At 38.3% G+C, this 18,298-nt stretch overlaps 2 protein-coding genes across 2 annotated transcripts in view; both read left to right on the top strand.

The window, feature by feature from the left end:
* atp6v1ba (ATPase, H+ transporting, lysosomal, V1 subunit B, member a) overlaps window positions 1-13,602 on the top strand; it is a 36,533-nt gene extending 22,931 nt beyond the window's left edge. Inside the window, exons 7-14 of the mRNA XM_024296769.2 lie at window positions 2,905-3,006; window positions 3,466-3,563; window positions 5,016-5,139; window positions 6,399-6,549; window positions 7,378-7,460; window positions 7,619-7,723; window positions 7,799-7,928; window positions 12,769-13,602. Coding sequence (XP_024152537.1) covers window positions 2,905-3,006; window positions 3,466-3,563; window positions 5,016-5,139; window positions 6,399-6,549; window positions 7,378-7,460; window positions 7,619-7,723; window positions 7,799-7,928; window positions 12,769-12,911 — 936 coding nt within the window. The 3' untranslated portion in view covers window positions 12,912-13,602. The remainder of the gene's footprint in view (window positions 1-2,904; window positions 3,007-3,465; window positions 3,564-5,015; window positions 5,140-6,398; window positions 6,550-7,377; window positions 7,461-7,618; window positions 7,724-7,798; window positions 7,929-12,768) is intronic.
* Window positions 13,603-15,481: 1,879 nt separating this feature from the next.
* Window positions 15,482-18,298, top strand: part of shtn1 (shootin 1) — a 50,078-nt gene continuing 47,261 nt past the window's right edge. The window contains exons 1-2 of the mRNA XM_024296768.2: window positions 15,482-15,724; window positions 18,014-18,066. Of these exons, the coding sequence (XP_024152536.1) occupies window positions 15,589-15,724; window positions 18,014-18,066 (189 nt within the window). The 5' untranslated portion in view covers window positions 15,482-15,588. The remainder of the gene's footprint in view (window positions 15,725-18,013; window positions 18,067-18,298) is intronic.

Raw genomic sequence — 18,298 nt, 5'->3', positions numbered from 1 at the left:
ATGTCTTGGGTCAAAAAAACACAGACTGGTGATGAGTTTTGTAAAGTTACAAAATAGATTTTAGTAGCTCCTTCTAACCAGCACAGCTGACGCACTTAAACATGTCACCATATAAATGAGGCAGTGAAACCTGCTGCAGGCCGTTCTGCCTCCAAGTGACTTGGGTAGCTTTTAACAGTCAAACAGGACCTAAGATCGGAGTTCAGAAAGTCTTCTGGGTCAAACGTCCAAAAAAAACAGGGTAGATTGATGGGGTATAGGAGGTAGAACATTTGAATCAAGTTACACTAAAAAAACAAGGAAAGTACGACCCAAAGGCAGTTTGACTGATAATATTATAGTAAAATATTCATCTCAACAAAAAAATCTAAATACACGTTTTTAATCTAAAACTCCTGCTTTTCTGAGCCACAGTAAAGGTGAAAACCGTTCACAACACCAATGTTCTTCCTGACTGTTTTCTTAAACTTCCCTAGAACTTTAATAATATCATCAAGATATCAGTCCGTGTTTTTGAAATTCTGATTTCAGTTTGTTCACCAAACCGACTGACTCCACCATTTGGTTAAAAGGCAGCTAAACGGGTAATGCTCTAATCAGTATTTTATGGTTTTCCAGATTTAGTAGCATGAACAAATGGACGAAACCAGAAACTTCCCTTATGTGTTTGTCTTGAAAAGTTGTAGAAATCTTTTCAACAGGGTTCAAAGTGAAATAAAAAGAATGAAGCAGTTTTGTTTAAAGATTTTTATCAAGCAGAACCACCGAGTTTATCTGGAAAAGAGTTCTCCAGATGAGTTTTAGGGAAAGGAAGATTTAGATCTCCATTGACCCTTTTACTCCTCGAGTGCTCCACATCAATGCTCAGGGACAGTTTCATCCTGTTACAGTCAAACAATGGACTACTGCAGACTCAAGGTAACGGCTCTCTGCTTTTTTGTACATTTGGGGTTATTTTTGTCTAGAGCTCAGTTCTGAGGACAACCAAGTGGAGGTTTGTGAGAGCGTCAGCCATAAAGCTGCAACACGTTGTTTAACAAGCCAAATACAGTTCTCAGCTCGGAAATCTCTTTACATTTCTGATATTATTTACTTTAATTTCATTATTTGATACACTCAGCAGTTTCTAGGAAATAGTCCCTCCTGTGATAAACTAATGAACACTTATGAGTGCAGCTAATGAGTTCTTTAGTTTCTGACTAATACATTGTTTTTTTTCCATTAGTCAGAATTATTTTTTGAAATAATGAATTTGTGCTTTCATCCATTTATATCTGTTTCTGTAATTCAGCAGAAAGAATCTCTGGTTTTGTAAAGAGTTTCAAAAATATCTTTGTGGGTAAACACTTCTTATTTTTGATTGATGTATTTGAATGTAGTTGTTTTTAATCCAATAAGGTCGGTGGAGTTTGTGTGTATGGTTTAATAAATATCTTTCTCTTTTTCACAAAGACCTTCATTCTACAGCTTGTAAATGTTTTTAGACATCAGTCCTATAGGTTAGTGGAAAACTTTAAAAAGAGACAAATATTTCCAACACATTGGAGCACCTGTCTAAAACTAATGGAGAGGATTTTGGATTTTTGGTGTAAAATATTTGTAAATATGGAAATGTTTGAATGCATTTAGCTGCTATTTCATGGTCTTGTGGGCGTTTATCTGAACATAAATGTGTTTTTGTTTGTAGAGAGTAAACAAAAGAGCTACAAAATGTTTTTTTCACATCTAAATAACAAACAGAAGTTACAGAACTTACAGAAATCCTGCTGGCTAGTTTGTTAGCAACTATGTGCTAACACCATCATGGTGGTAAAACTACTTTAAGACCCACTCTGTTTTGTGTCGTTAACATGTTCGTGTAGTATTTTCTCATAGTAGAGGATATATGTATATATATATATACATATATATATATATATAATTTATGATTAAAACTGTGTTTCTGAGTATTTCTTAATTCACGGATCAGAAAACTGGATACTAGAAAAGCTCAGACTAATGATGCAGCTACAGAAATGGGCGTGCCAAAGTCTCCTTTTGATTTTTGATTTTGGCTAAAAATGTCATAGCCATAAGTAAAAGATCACTGGGAACGATTTTATGATAGACATAAATATTAGGGCTGAGTTTTGATTATTTCCAGAAACGATTCGATTCAGTTCACAAGATCCTGAAAATTATTTCATTTCTTTAATTCAATTCAATTTTGAGTTTACACATTTATACACATTTGTTCAGAAATACATTCATAATCTACTATGTTATTTGAATATATTGATATTAATCTGATCCAGTTCACATACTGTAAATGTATCAGTGAAATACTGAGATTGTTAATATCATCCAGTGTTACATGGATTCTCTAAAGGAGAAGTTCTAACTAAAATGTTCAGATCATTAACATTGTAAACATTGTTCTGCTTCTTCTGGAAGAAGTTTCAGTTTGGACACTAGGTGGCGATCGCACTATAGATGTGCATTTTATTCAAGAAGAAGAAAAAATGAGCAAAGAACTGTGTTTTAGATCACAAATGGTTACTTTAGAAAACATTTCCTTAAAAGAGTTTGTAACAAGGATCCTTCTACGTATGACTGAGGTATCCTAGAATTGCAGCCCTGTTGCTGGCTGACTTCTGCTCATCTCAACTCTATATAATTATATTTTTATAACTCAGTTGTTAATTAGTTGAAATGAAGTGTTTGTGGTTGTCAGAGCTTCTCTGAATGAACCGTTTGGATGCTTCACTCAATACTCCTGGGATAACCGGTGGATTATTTTAATCATTGATGGAAATGTTGATTTATGGTTCCTTTTCTGCCTCAAATCGTCAGTTTTTCTTCCCACACACGTTTTGGCTGATGCTGTGCTGATGTGGAAACCCTCTCGTCTTCTCCTGTCCTCAGATTGCGGCCCAGATCTGTCGGCAGGCCGGCCTGGTGCAGAAGTCCAAGGACGTGATGGACTACAGCGCTGACAACTTCGCCATCGTGTTCGCAGCCATGGGGGTGAGCAGACGAATGGCATCTTGTAGCGTGCAGGTTTTCAAACCCCCATCCAGCTGGAGCCTCTAATCCCCCTCTTAACCCTTATGTGACACCCAGTCCCTTCTCTCCCGCCCTGCTTTTCTTTTATTCACCAGGTGATTTAACCTTTAAGTCCCTCTTGTTACTTCTGCACTTGTGAGCATATCCCCGACCTTGTAGACAGGTTACTAATTCAGCAGACCTTTCAGCACCACTGCTCATGCAGTATCAAGTTCTCAGCTTCTTATGTTTTGTCCCATTCTGGTTACTGTGGAACAAGCATTAACATTCTGCATGAACAGGGATTTGCACAGTGGGGCGCATGAATAATAAGCTCTAAAAAAGGACAGCATACATAGTGGCATAAGTGCCTGTCTTTACCGATGACGCATCACTGCTTTGGGCTCAGCTTCATTCATGCTCTTACATCCTGTGTCCCAGGTCAACATGGAAACTGCTCGCTTCTTCAAGTCCGACTTTGAGGAAAACGGATCCATGGACAACGTCTGCCTCTTCCTGAACCTCGCCAATGACCCCACGTAAAAGTCACACGTTACTAGAGCCACTGAAGGCAGTCAGACAGGGGTTTATTATTTTCATTATTTATTTTGAGTTACCTAATAAAAGTCAACATAATAAGTTAGTAAAAGTCAACAAGTTGTTGACTTTTATTGTAGGGAATTTATAAAAAAAAGTAACTAATTAATCACAATTTTTTTTTTCTTTTTTTTTTAGTTACAGTATTTGCCAGCCACTTATTATCTGCAAATAATCATAGTATAAAAACCCACACAAATTTGTACATTTAAAAACATTTATTTTTAACCCTTTGGAACCTGGGGTCTAAAACTCGGTTTTTTTCTATATTTGAATTTTTTGTTTTTTCAATTTAAAAGACTACCTGATGCTTATTTCCTATCATTTTAACCAGCACAACCTCTCCTATGTGACACTATTTTTATTTTGTCCTGTTTCTATGTTCTATTAACACACTAGACATAAAATCATGCAAAAACAGAAAACTCCATCTGGAAAAATGAGTCATTTTCTTGTGGAAACCCCAAAACTTTTTAACAAACTGTTCTTACAACATAGAATGAAAGTTTTAGTTGTAATTTTATATAAACAAAAATAAAATTTTGTCAACAAACTAATCAACCTGTTTTTGAATAGAAATGAAAAAATCCAGGCTAAAGTCACATCAAGCAGCCCCAAAAATAAGAATTTCTCTCTGCTGTTTAATTTACATTTTTCCTGAAATTCTGTTGTTTTTTTTTTCCTGCTTTTTCTTTTTTTCTTATACATTTTCTTTATTGTGAAAAATAAAACATTTTTTTGGGAGAAGTTTGATCCAGTTGGATTCCAGGTCGGCTCAGCTTGAATCTACACAGGTGGAGGCGTGTTTGTCCGTTCTGAAACGCTCACCTCCCGCGACGTCGGTGGGCGGGACTTTCATGGTGAACCGCGGAGTTTCCGCAGTTTTTAGTCAACGTCCGTGCTCGTTATTGTGGAAAATTCATGTCGGTCCCCATTCCAAACTAGAATAATGGAGCACGCTGCTCTGCATTACAGCCGTCAGATTGACATTCGTTTTCTGCCTTATTTATTAAAATAAAAGATCACTTCTGCGCAAAAACTAAAAAAATAAATGCCATATTGTTTCTTAAATTTAATAAAATCTCAATCACAGAATGTAAAAAAAGTTTAAGTTTATTTTAGATGAAGTTTTATTACGCTGATCTCACAGCTGCACGTCAGGACGCCTGAGGGTGATAATGGATATTAACAAATTAATTATGTTTTATTCATCTTGCGCGTTAGCGCATCAACATTCACAGCTCTATTTTATTATTCAAACTAAAATTCTAAAAACTGAGCAAATGCATCTGAGGGAAACTTGAATCTTTTTAATGCTTGAAATGAATTTTCTCGTTCTTCTTTTGTGTACTTCACAATAACGTTCCTTCCTTTTATCTTCTGTGACCAATCAGCATTGAGCGCATCATCACACCCCGTCTGGCGCTGACCACTGCGGAGTACTTGGCGTACCAGTGTGAGAAGCACGTCCTGGTCATCCTCACCGACATGAGCTCCTACGCTGAAGCTCTGAGAGAGGTACAGCTGTTCTCACTCAAACCCCAGTAGATCCTCTGTTTTCAGGATTTAACCTCTTAAGACCCGCGCTGTGATAGTGTTTCGAGTCGTTTTTGTGTGACAAACATACATTCATCAAGATTTACCTTTAATTGATCTGTCCTGAGTTCCTCCTCATTAATGTACTGACCCATTGAGGAGTTCATGTCCAAAAATATATCAAGCCTGAAATAAGTTACAGTGGTCTAAATGGAAGGATTCCTACATTTATCTGCTGTAAAGCCTGTCTGTGTCCTGCTGCAGCTGAATGCATGTTAGACCGACCAGTAGGAGGTGATGCACACGATTCACTTTTCAATTAAATTTTATTTATATAGTCCAATTACGCAACAGAATTGTCCAAATACATAAAATCAGTCATAGAATATAAAAAATAGGTAATATCTGAGCTAAACTAAACTGGGCATCCCAGTATGGAGCTAAATTGTGGCCAATATTATCTGAAACCCAAATAAAACAACTTGAATATAATATTGGTGTTTCTCCCAAAAAATGTTAAATGTCTGAAACTTTTTGCTATTCTAAAAAAAAATATATATATATATATATATATATATATATATATATATATATATTCAGCTTCCAATGTTCGATTTTTTTAGGTTTCACAACTCAAAATTTCAGTTTCAAAATATTTTTTCAGTTTCAAATCTTTTTTGACTTTCAGCTCTTTTTATTTCCGGTTTTGAATCTGAAAATTTCAGCTTCAAAACTGTTGTGGTGCGTTGGGGCGGGGATAAAACTAAGGACCAATCCAAACCGGGTTCAGTCCCTGTGCATTCACTGAAGCTGGGAAATTGAGACGTCCTTAAAGTTTTGAAACTGGAGTTTTCAAACCTAAAAAACAGAAAATTTGAAGCTGAAAATAGTCAAGTTTATTTTAGAATAGCTAAAGGTTTTGAAGATTTTACCTTTTGTAGGGCCAAAAACCAATATTTTTTTCAAGTTGGTTTAATTTGGGTCTCAAATAATGTTGGCCCCAGTTTAACTCTATATCCCAGCCCTTAGACCTTCCAACTTGCATGAGTGTTTATTAAAATTCTCCTATGACGATTTGTTTTATTTAAAGAATAGTTTCCCAGACTTTAATGTTTAAAAAATTGTCATTGTAGGGAGACTTCAGAAACAAAAGCAGCAGCCTTAGATGTCTGGTGACAGTGCAGCTGCAGCTCCTTCCTCCAGTCCTGCCGCTTACCCCGCCGTGTTTCTGATGGTTTCAGGTCTCTGCTGCCAGGGAGGAGGTGCCCGGACGGCGAGGCTTTCCTGGTTACATGTACACTGATCTGGCCACGATCTACGAACGTGCAGGACGAGTGGAGGGCAGGAACGGCTCCATCACCCAGATCCCCATCCTTACGATGCCCAATGATGGTGAGAGCCCCGCCCAGCTGAGGCAGACCGTAGGGCGCCTCCAGAAGAAGTTTCCTGTTCCCAAAGCAGCTGAAGCTGCGTTCACACCGCCCTCTGCAATCCACGTTCAATTGGCCACTTCCAATGAGAAGTTCATGTAAACGTGCACATATGCACGTTTCCGGCTTCCAAGACTCTTGTATTCTTGGAAAGCTATGCAAGTTTTCAAGTTTTGGGGCCAAAACTAGGACTGCCACGATTAGTCGACTAATCGACGACTAATCGACTATTAAAATAGTCGACGACTAATTTAATAGTCGATTAGTCGTTACTTTATATTATATAGAGTCAGAGTGTAGTAAATTTGAAAGTTATAATGGCATTCTGCTAGATTTATGAACTATTTTGGCATTTATTGAGGTTTTTTAGACTAATTTGGAGTTTAGCGAATATTTCAGCTACATGCAAGCTATTTTGGCTAATTTAGTTTTGTTTAGTCTATAATGGCATTTACCGTAACTAATATTTTGGTTGGCTATCAATTTCAGCATCTTCAGCTATCAGCACTAGCATTTTCAGCAGCCAAATTCAGCTTACAACATTCACACTAGCACTATTACAGGTAATGCTGTATATCTAGTTCACAATTATATTAAAAGTTGCGGCTTTGAAGTTTAAAAAATAGAGTGTTCAATAAATGTTTATCCTGTTCGGCCCGTGACCTACGGTATATTTTGGATTCTGGCCCCGTGTGATTGAGTTGGACACCCCTGATGTAGATGGAAGGGTTTTCTGGAAGCACAGGGTTTTTGTGCCTTGTTGTGACAGTCATTGTTCTGTGCTCTACAGACATCACTCATCCCATTCCTGATCTGACCGGATACATCACAGAGGGTCAAGTCTATGTTGACAGGCAGCTGCACAACCGACAGGTAGGATTCATCCCCACAAAACAAGGAACAGGGAGGTCTGGCAGTGCTGTTTTTCCAGTAGTGTACAAACAGAACATAGTTTTGGGGTTTAAAATGAGGATGCAGTCTTTCATTACATTAAGTGAAAACAGGTCAGAATCAAAAGACGTCTCTTTCAGATCTATCCTCCAATCAACGTGCTGCCTTCACTGTCCCGTCTGATGAAGTCTGCCATCGGGGAGGGGATGACCAGGAAGGACCACGCTGACGTGTCCAACCAGCTGGTAAGCGTTCCGTCCCTGAGGGCGGAGTGATCTGTGACGAGCAGCCGTCATCGGTGACCCTGTCTCTGTGTGCAGTACGCCTGCTACGCCATCGGTAAAGATGTGCAGGCCATGAAGGCAGTGGTGGGAGAGGAGGCGCTGACCTCGGATGACCTGCTGTACCTGGAGTTCCTGCAGAAGTTTGAGAAGAACTTCATCGCTCAGGGTAAGAGGGAGACGGATCAGAGAAGTTCCAGATCTCAAACTGCTGCATCTGTCCTCTAAGTCTCAGAAAACGTTTTCTTTAGGTTCTAAGTCATTTTTAGTATCCTAAAACTGGTCTGGTGGTTCTCGATCAAAGTTCTGGTCCTCTGCTATTTGTATCCTTTAGACATGTTTCATATTCTAATACATGAATGATGTCTCCGCTGAAAATGTGAAGTCTTAGTCTTGGGTTTTTGGGTCCGTAGAGTGCAGTTCCACTAAGGCTTGTACCGCCACCTTAAGGGTCGTCTGGACTTTGGAATTTTGTGTATCATGAAGTGTCTGTAAAAATAATGTAAATCACACGAACTTATGCTGTTAGTGATGGTCACACTCGTTGACTGTATAACCAGGTGTGATGTCACCCATACAAAATGTCTTAGCTCCAACTCCAGCAAAATGACGCCAATTCAGTCGCCATTTTTCCTCCATTTAGAGCCAGTCGACAGTGATTGGTCCGTCGGTTTGAGTCATGTTTTTTTGAGGGCAGCTGCAGTCAGTCATGGAAGTCTTCCCCCCTTCCACTGAAAGTGGCTCGGGAGCATCTGTCAATCAAACATTTGGTCAGTTTATAACTTGAACTTGCAAGAAAGAAAAAATATCAGGAAAAAGTAGAATTAGCAAGAAGAGTTAAAAGCAGGAATGGTTATTCTGACAAATAGAATGACTGGGCAATAGCGGTTTATTTCTTTATTTAAATCTGTGGGATTTTAGTTTCTTGGAGTCGGCAGGTATTTCCTGTTTGGCATGCAAAAGGGGCGGGGTCACTCAGGCCAGGTCCTATATACCAGAGGTCTGCAACCTGCGGCTCTGGAGCCACATTTGGCTCTTTTACCCCTCCATTATGGCTCTTTGGTTAAAAGTTGTTTTAAAAAAATTAAAAAGTAACTGTAAAGGAAAAATATGTAAGTAGTGAAGTGAAAAAAAGTAAATGAACTAAAACTTTATTGAACTCATTCCTAAACAGTTGAAGGACAGTAGGAATCATCAACGAGGATCCTAACAACAGTAGCCATAATTCTCCATCAATCTATCAATCGTTTGTAGTTTATTAATGTCATACTGACACATTTAGACTTCATTTATCACAGATAAAGCACAACCAGAATTAAAGCTACGTTAAGTTATAATATAAGCAGATATATTACAAAGCAGATTTTCTATTTTTGAACAAAGTCAAGGATTTAAAGTGTGTCTAATAGTTTTAATAAATGGTAGGGGTCACTTCACTAGCTCTGATTTGGTTTTTGTTACTTATGTTTATAATGCACTAGAAATGGTAAAATAAACAGTTTTTCTGGTTAGCATTGGTGACTTACCTACTGCATTTGCTCCATTGACATGATCCTACAGGATGTCTTTTATTTTGAAAGGAAGTCATACAAAGCTCTGTCAAAAGTTATAAACTATTTCATTGTTTTTTTAAAGGTATTTTATTTTCCTGTTTGTGTTTTATTTATGCAAAAAAGATAATAGTTTATTTCAATGTATAATGTCAGGAGCAACAACATAAACATAAATCAGAATCTTATTTTTTTAAAGAGCGAGTGACGGGTTTGTGGCTCCTACTGAGTTTTGGTTGGTGAGAAGTCAATCTAAATGGCTCTTTAACCCTTGTTAAAGTAGGGTCACCTCCAAGGATTTTTTATCTTCACTGATGTCTGTGGCAGACATGAAATCCTGTCCACCTCTGTCATTGGAGGAATCACACATCAATGTTAGGGTGGAGTCATCTGGGGTTGAAGGTTGCAGACCCCTGCTATATGGCAACACTAGTCATTAGTAAGGTGTGTGTACTGGATCCTTACTGAGTCGATGCAAGTACTTCACTCTGGGGGTGTGATACCTAAGTGCCCGTAGAATGTACACAAACGAGTGAACAGAACTCAGGAGCTCCTTCCACTGTCCTCGGGTTTGAGGGGTAGAAAAGAGGAAAATCTGTACGACTTTCCTGCGTCTCACCTACTTCATCCTTGTGTTTGTCTGTAGAAAAACATGAACATTTTTGCTGTACGGGTAGTCAAGAACGTTAATATTTTGTGCCTCGAACAGGTTTCTCATTTGTTTTCCACAGACGGCTCATATCCACCCGGTGTGACTGAGACTTCAGATACATAGAAACCTTTGCAGCTCTGTGTCTTACGTGAACTGTTCTAGGTTCTTGTATCTTATATCTTTGGGGTCCAGATGACTCCAACCACTTATTGATGTGTGATTCCTTCCATGACAAATGTGGACAAAGGTGGACAGGATTTTCTGTCTGTCATGGACATTAGTGAAACTCAAAAATCAAAAATAAAAAAAGTTCAGCGCTCTGTCTTGTGGGGTCCAGATGACCCCACGTTTAATGTAAACAAGCTAAGGAGAGCAGAAGGGTTACAGATGTAATCAGTTCGACACAAATCACAGCCTGTTTGTGGTCCTCGTCCGCGTGGTGAAATGTTTTTAAGACAGTCACGATACAAAGATTCCTCCAGTTGATTTTTTGGACTGTTACAGACGTTTGAGGGTGAACGTTCACAGGTCCAGTTATTGGAGAGCGGTGCAAAATGCCACATTCACCACACAGATGTTCAGAATTTCTGCTCTTTGACAAAGAGACGCACAAGCACGCAGGCCGCTGTGCAGTTTGCATACTTGATTTGAATAATTACTGTGATGAAAAGCAGTCAAAGTGGAATTCACATAATTTGTGATTCTGAATATGTCCTTGGAAAATAATAGTCTGCTCAGCTTCCTTCTTTCTGAGGATGTTTAAATCTTTTTGGTAAATGTTTCCATGGAGATGTTTCCTCTTTTGAACCATGTGGGGCTCAAAAAGGAGAAAAATCCTCACAGCAAACCGCCATGGGAAATGGAAAGAGAAGCTCTTCTGTCATGTTTCCATTCAGCACAGCCGATTCATACCGTCGCTGTGAGGACATGACAGAAGGTCTGGAGTAGAGGTGAGACGTCTGCTCACAAAATAGACAAGCACTTCAAGACTTTAGTTTGATATTTTAATGTCTCTAATTGCTGCAAAACTTCTCTTTTAATGCAGGATGGAGATGCAATACATATCAGTATACACATGTCATGATGCAGTATATGTATTCTGATATATCTCAAGACTGTACCTCAACCGAGCTGATATCTGGATCAAAAACCATACTGCTGGACCTTTTTATGTAGCAGCCATGAAGATTTATGTTAGCGAGACACAGAGCTATCAAAATCAGACGTGGGAGTGGGGGTATCAGGGGCGGAGCAACAAAAGCCACGCCCCCTCAGAGGAGATTTTGGAAACGGAGGCTTCAGATCAATATGAAAAATGTCTCTTTTAGACATTGAGGTTGTGGGATTTTGGTTAAAAACTTCATAATATTAATTAAAACACTACTTGGAACGTTTTTTAAATAAAAAAACTTGTCATAGGGGACAGAATTAAGAAACTGCTCAGATGAAAACGTCTTCAAGGCCGAAACTTTGTCCAATTTAGTTTTTTTTTCTTCATCATCGTGACCTGGAGGACTGATAATCTACACCGACATACTCAAACACTGTTTTAATCTTAATGTTCTTTATGTATGTCTTACATCAACAGAAAAGTTCTACTAGAACATTTGGTCTTCAAATCTTTGCTGTCTGGAACCCGGATTATGTCAGAAAACAGAAACCCCATAAAGTCCCGATAATGTAGATCTGGTTGGCCCTGTGTGGATTTCTATGGATCTTTTTTCATGATCTCCAAACCATCATAAGGAGCGAAAACTGTTCCATCACATTCTGTTTTAACTTGATCTGACTGTGGCTGAAACAGCTGATGTTCAAACAGACCTGTTGACCCAGCAGATACAGACATAACGTAGTGCTGCAGAAGTCGTGCTTTCACTGCACGTCCTCCCCCGGCTGAAACGGGGTTCACAGAGGACAGGTTTTTCCTTTTTTGTGGATCGATCTGAGCAGATCCATGTTTCCGTTTTAAACTCTATGTTTTATGCAATCGTTTTTAGGGTTTGATTTGAACTCTGAGGACCTTTTATAATCTGATTCAAACTTAAAACTAGATATATAGCACTACCTGTGATGATGCTAGCGTGAATGCTGTAAACTGAATGTGGCAGCTGAAAATGCTGAAACTGATAACTAGCTAAAATGCTGAAGCTGAAAGTTTGCCAAAATATTTGCTTAATTAGTGTAAAAAAAACTGGGAAAATGTCTAATTTTGACAAAACAGCTAGCATAATGCTAAAATATTAGCTTAACTCCCAATTAGCCTACAAACTGGAACATTTTCTAAATTTGCCAAAACTGCTAGCATAATACTATAATATTAGCTAAACTCCAAATTAGCCCAAAAAAACTGGAGAAATTTCCAATTTTGGCAATATTTTAGCATTTTGTTTAATTTAGATAAAACAGCAACCAGTTGCTAAAATGAAAGCTAAACTCCAGATTACCCTAGAACACCCAGTAGTTGCTGAACATTTCTAAGTTTGATGGTGTCTCTGAACATATGCAGAAGTTCACACGTTTCAAAGTGCAAAAGGTTTTTGAAAGATTTAAGCAATTTCTCATTCATTTCCTATGGGGTTTATTTTGCTCAATATTTCAAAAACTATACATTTTATGAATGCCAAAAGTGCAAGCACCGTACAAGTATTCACAGAATTGTAGAGAATTCACATAATAACTTCATCAAGCGTTAGTGTTTAAAGTTCTTTGTGTTTTTCTAACTGCATGCATGTGTGTGAGTTATACCGCATGTTTTTGTGGAGCAGGCAGTGCCGTGTTCTCACCAGCGTCTCTGTCGTCTCCTTCAGGCCCGTACGACAACCGGACGGTCTACGAGACTCTGGACATCGGCTGGCAGCTTCTGCGAATCTTCCCCAAGGAGATGCTGAAGAGGATTCCTCAGAGCACGCTGGCGGAGTTCTACCCCAGAGAGTCTGCTGCTCGCCACTGAGCCACACTCAGGGATGCTCTGGTTCAACGCCTCCACCCCTTCCCTTACCTTCAGCAAAGCACTTCCCCAGCAGGTGGTAGACGGTCGATGCTGTCCAACCTTCATCCATAACTCTTCATTCTTCTCCATGCATCAGTGCAGCCCCTCCCGGAGGAGAACCAGGCAGAAAGTCTCGCCATCATCTAGATGTACTGTTGTGTATTTGTGCTCTAAAGTCGTCTGTTTGACTGAAAAGTGAACATATCAATCATAGGTTTATCTGGATCTTCTGCAGCTGGGTGTTCCTTCTCTATCGTTTTTTTTAAAGATGTCACACAATCGTAAATTAATAAACTCCTAAATTAAGAGGGAGAGATTTGCAGCTTCATGTCCCCACATCAGCAGACAGATTTTAAGGCCTGGAGTCACAGGAAGTGTCAGATTTATGTGTTGTTGTCAGGACAGCCTCCCTAACTTGAGCCACAAGCAGAGATTGGATGTTTACTGGACGTTTCCTTCAGGTCTTCTCTTGTTTTGGCCCTTGTGTTTCCTCTCAGAGCATCGTTTACATTTCTGTTTGGTTGACAAATAATAAATATATGAAATTATATTCAACATTCCCAACTATCTGCAGAAACTCTTTGTTGTGCAAACATAAAGGTTTTGTGAGTGTATGTGTCTATGAATAAATTAAATTATATGTGAAAGCTTTTCTCTTCTGGTCTTCCTTCAGTCATTGATCCTTTGGAGCCACAAGGTAATCATAGCATCTGAAGACACATTTGTAGCTGTATCCTCTCATTTTTATATGGAGAAAACAAAGTCTGCATCAACCCACTAAAACATTCATAGCTTGAAATCCAACATGGATTTATCAGTACTCAATGCAACATCAAATAAATGAACAGATCTTTATAACTATCGAAAATACAGCTTAGTCTTTAAAAACCTGAAGAAAAAGTTTTAAAAAATGTTCAGATTTAAACCAAACCGTATGTTACACCATTAAACTGAATCGGCCCAACACAACTCCAGTGCATTTACGATAAAAGTGTCAAAGGTGTTGTGCTAAATTTAAGAAATATTTATAAAGTATTGTGTTTTACATCACACAAGGATTAACTGAAATGTTTGTGTGAATGTTTTTTTAGGATTTTAGTTTGTTGTTTTGTAACACACAAATCATGTATTGAACAAAAATTTGTCACCTGAAAATTTGGTTTGAACCAAATTGTGGTTTTTTCACCCAAGCAAGAGTATTACACGTGTCAAAGTCAAGGCCCTGAGGCCGGATCCGGCCCTCCAGGTAATTCTATCCGGCCCTCCAGATCATTTTATTTTATTGTTATTAACGGCCGATGTTATTTTGGGTTTATTTCTAACTTGTGTAATTTTTCTCAAAATGTATTGTGTTTTTATGGAGAATATAATATTGAAAGTTATTTAAGGTTTAAGTAGATTTATTCTAGAATAATTTTCCTGTCTTTTTACAATTTTTAATTATGTTTAAAAGTTATGCTTTTAAAGTTTTAAAAAATGGCATTCTGCTAGCTTTTTAGACTATTTTGGCATTTACTGAGATAGGCTAGATGTTTTGGCTAACATTTTGGCTTTTTTCAATTTTTTAGGCTATTTTGAAGTTCAGATATTTTTTCAGCTACACGCTAGCTGTTTTGGCTAACCCAGCTAACTAGCTGTTTTATGCTAATTTGGCATTTAGCTAATATTTCACCTGGCGATTAGCTTCAGTGATTTCAGTAATAAACAGTGTTTTATCCATCAATTTCAGCATCTTCAGCTGCCAAATTCAGCTTACAGCATTCACACTACTATTATCACAGGTAATGCTTTAAATCTAGTTCATAATTATGTTAAAAAGTTACGGTTTTAAAGTTTTAAAAATGTAGTTTTTGAGTGATCAATAAATTTGTATCCTGTTTGGCCCGCAACCTAAGGTGTGTTTTGGATTTTGGCCCGTTGAGCAATTGAGTTTGACACCTCTGATTTACAAAATGATTAATATGTTGCATTTTTCTGAGTGGGTAAAGTATCACATGTCCCAGAAATGGGTGGACTAAAGGAGAAGTCTGCAGTCCGACTTTTCTGACCCAATCTGTTGATTTTATTAAATACATTGATTACTATCTTGTTAATAACCTGGACAAGTTTTCAAACAGGAGGTTAATCAGTGGTCATATAAGGTAAAGATATTTAACTCCACATTGATTCAATGATAAAAGTATTATATTACTTTATTGTATATAAGGGTTTGTTATATTTAAATACCAATAAAATTTTTTTTTTTTTTTTGATAAAATGTCACTAGATTGTGGAGGATGTTGAGTAATAGACAACAAAAACAGAAGTGATAGTTTTTGGTCTTAAATGATCATAAGAACCTCACATCAGTCAATACTTTCCAACTTTTTATTGGGCTTACTTATAGGAAATAATAATGTAACAGTACAGTCACACAGAAATTTTAAAAAGTAATGGAAGATCACCAAAGCCATTTCATCCTAAAAACAATTTCCTGTTTTTGGTTTTTCAAAATAAAACGTTTCTGTTAGAAATTAATTGAGTATTTATAACTATTTTTGAGTTTCTGTGTGTGTTAAAATCGGCTCTCATTGGTCTGCTGTGAACACGTGAGTCATTTTAAGGAATGTATGTCTGCTCCACACCTTTGACCCCCTGAATGTCTCTCTTTACCTGGGACAGGTGTGTCGCAAACCCCACTTCCGGTTGGACTTTGCCTTGTTGGTGTTTTTTTCTGGCCATGGCGGAGGAAGAGCTTAGCAGAGTTAAAGTCGTCTCTGACCTGTCAAAGAAAGGTAAAGTGTTTAGAATCTGCTCTCAGTATTTTAGCGGATTTCTACGCAGCACGCGGGATCGCGCCGCGCGCCGCTGCGGTTTAACACAGGTGTTATTACCTGAAACTCAGGGAGCCACTGGTTTGGCAACAAGGCGTGACTGAGCCATGGTGCAAGGGCCACGTTTCCCTGCTCATTCATGCAGGAAGGATTTGAGAGAAAACAAACAAACAAACAACTTTGGTTTAGAGAAAAATGGCCAAATGTTGCATATACCACTGAAAGCTTGTTCCCTTAGATTCCTGTGTGTGAAAACCTCAAAAGCACCAAATACATTGTATATTTTTTTAAAATAATCAGATAAAAAATATGCATGCTCAAAGAAATCCCATTAGATAAAACTTAATGAAATATTTATCAGATTTCTAAAAAAAAAAAAAAAAAAAAAAGACACTATCTGATAAAAATATCAGATTGTGTTGTTTAAGGGATGACTAGAAATTAAAAAAAAAAAAAGAAATATAACAGAAAGATTTTGGGTGGGCCTGATCATGCCAAATAGACACTAGGCAAATAAGAAATTGAAAATCAAGAGATTTGGCATCTTCACTATTTAAAAATCATGGATGGTCTGGGATTTTCATAGGTGCATGTCCACTGTGAGATATAATCTTTAAAGAAAATCTGGAAATTACATGATATGACTTTAAAAAAAATATGTGTAGGCTACTAGTGCAAATAAGTATTTGAATACCTGAGAAAATCAATCTTAACATTTGGTACAGTAGCCTTTGGTCAAACATTTCCTGGGAGGATTTTGGCCCACTCCTCCACATAGATCTTCTCTAGGTTAGTCAAGTTTGTGTGCTGAGAAACACAGAGTTTGAGCTCTCTAAACATTTGTATTGTAGGTCTGGAGACTGGCTGGGCCCTTCCAGAACTGTGACATGCTTCTTACAGATCCACTCCTTGTTCTCCTGGCTGTGTGCTTCATGTGGCCTTAAATTTCCTCCATAAGTCTCCCAGGAGCGTATATCAAACTCCACGCACGCAAGCAGCGTTCCACGGGCGCAGGACTTTCTCCACGCCCGCTCCTCTACTCCTGTGCACTCGTGAAACCTCTTCTCCGCGCTCGTGGGAGTATTATTAAACTCCTGTGACCTCCTGCTCTCTTGTGAAAGTATTCTTACGCCTCTAAAACATGTTCCGATGGAGAGAGTGGTTACCATAGAAACGTTGACTAACACGGCATACTGAGGATGTCCGGTTCCAACATGGCGACATACATATCGCGGGATTGGCATTTGGTTAGAACTGGAAATAATTAATTTTCAATGTGTGACGTCTTACTCCAGTTCTCCATATACAGTCAATGACTTATACAGGGAAATAAATAGCTATTAGTCAGTCATTCTATTGGTCAGAATAACATTCTCGCTCTGGTACCTTTTATTAACGTGTTCTTGATAATCCTCTCATTTTTCCTGGCATCTTTTCAACCGTTCACTGGGACTTTATGTTTAACTTGCATAAAAACTGTCCTTTATGTAGCTGGATTTGCCTCATTAATAAACAGTGTTGCTTTTTTCAGTTCAGTTGAAAGTTGATCATTACACTTCAGTCATTTTCAGCTGGAAATAATATTCCGGTCTTTTTTCTCTGCATGCAATGGATTTTGTGGAGTGGAGGTGCTCCAGGTTTTCCTGAACTTCCTACTAAGCAGAAAAAAGATCAACTACGGAGAACCATTTATGCAAAAAAAAAACATTTCAAAGCTTCAAAATGTATAATTTTCCTGCATTTTCTTTGGCGTTAAAGTGGCCGGTTTTATTGTTCATGGTGGTTTTGAATGGATGATTAAAGGTGTCAGAAACATGTTTTTGCCCAAAGGCGTGCAGTCGTCTTAGGTTTTCCTTTTTCTTCCTGACAGCGTTTGATCCAATCAAACACAGGTGAGGAAAAGGAGGTACTCTGAAGCTGTTTGTGCATCTTTTGCAGCAGACAGACAAAAAGTTTGAATTGAAATTGACCGTTTAAGTTAAATGCAACAAATAAACATCTCTGGAACTGGAGACAGTATCTCATCTATGATTTATTATCCAATAAAGTAATCTGAAATATTCTCCACGTCAACAAAATGTGACTGGCATATTAGAGGAAATGTTTGGCGTCTTGTTTTAGTTCAGTTTCCTGTGTGAAGCAGTGACTCCTCAGAAATCATCACATGCTGGATGAGTCTGCGTTGGTCGGCCGTTCGACTCTGTCGTCTCTGCTGAAAAATGTCTCACTGGCCTCCTCTGCTCCCCACAGCCCTGCAGGAGTATGAGGAGCTGCAGAAGAGGAGCGAGACCGCGGCCGTGGAGGTAGGTGTCTCACGCATCAGCCTCTCATGGTCCCAGCAAAGTTCTAGAAGCAAACAGGGTGTGTGCGGGCAGCAGAAGTGGAGCGCTGTGGTTCACACATCTCAGAAATATTCACGTTTATTGTTTTATTTGAACATTTTCTTAAAAACATTCTTACAGCTGCATGTTTGCTGCTTGATTCTTACAGAATTGATTAAGTCTATGGGGTAAGAAAACTGTCAGAATAAAAAAT

This window comes from Oryzias melastigma, linkage group LG15 (genome assembly GCF_002922805.2).
Source record: "Oryzias melastigma strain HK-1 linkage group LG15, ASM292280v2, whole genome shotgun sequence".
Taxonomy (NCBI): Eukaryota; Metazoa; Chordata; class Actinopteri; order Beloniformes; family Adrianichthyidae; genus Oryzias; species Oryzias melastigma.
The sequence above is the reverse complement of the archived record's forward strand: the minus strand, read 5'-3'. Positions and strand labels throughout refer to the sequence as shown.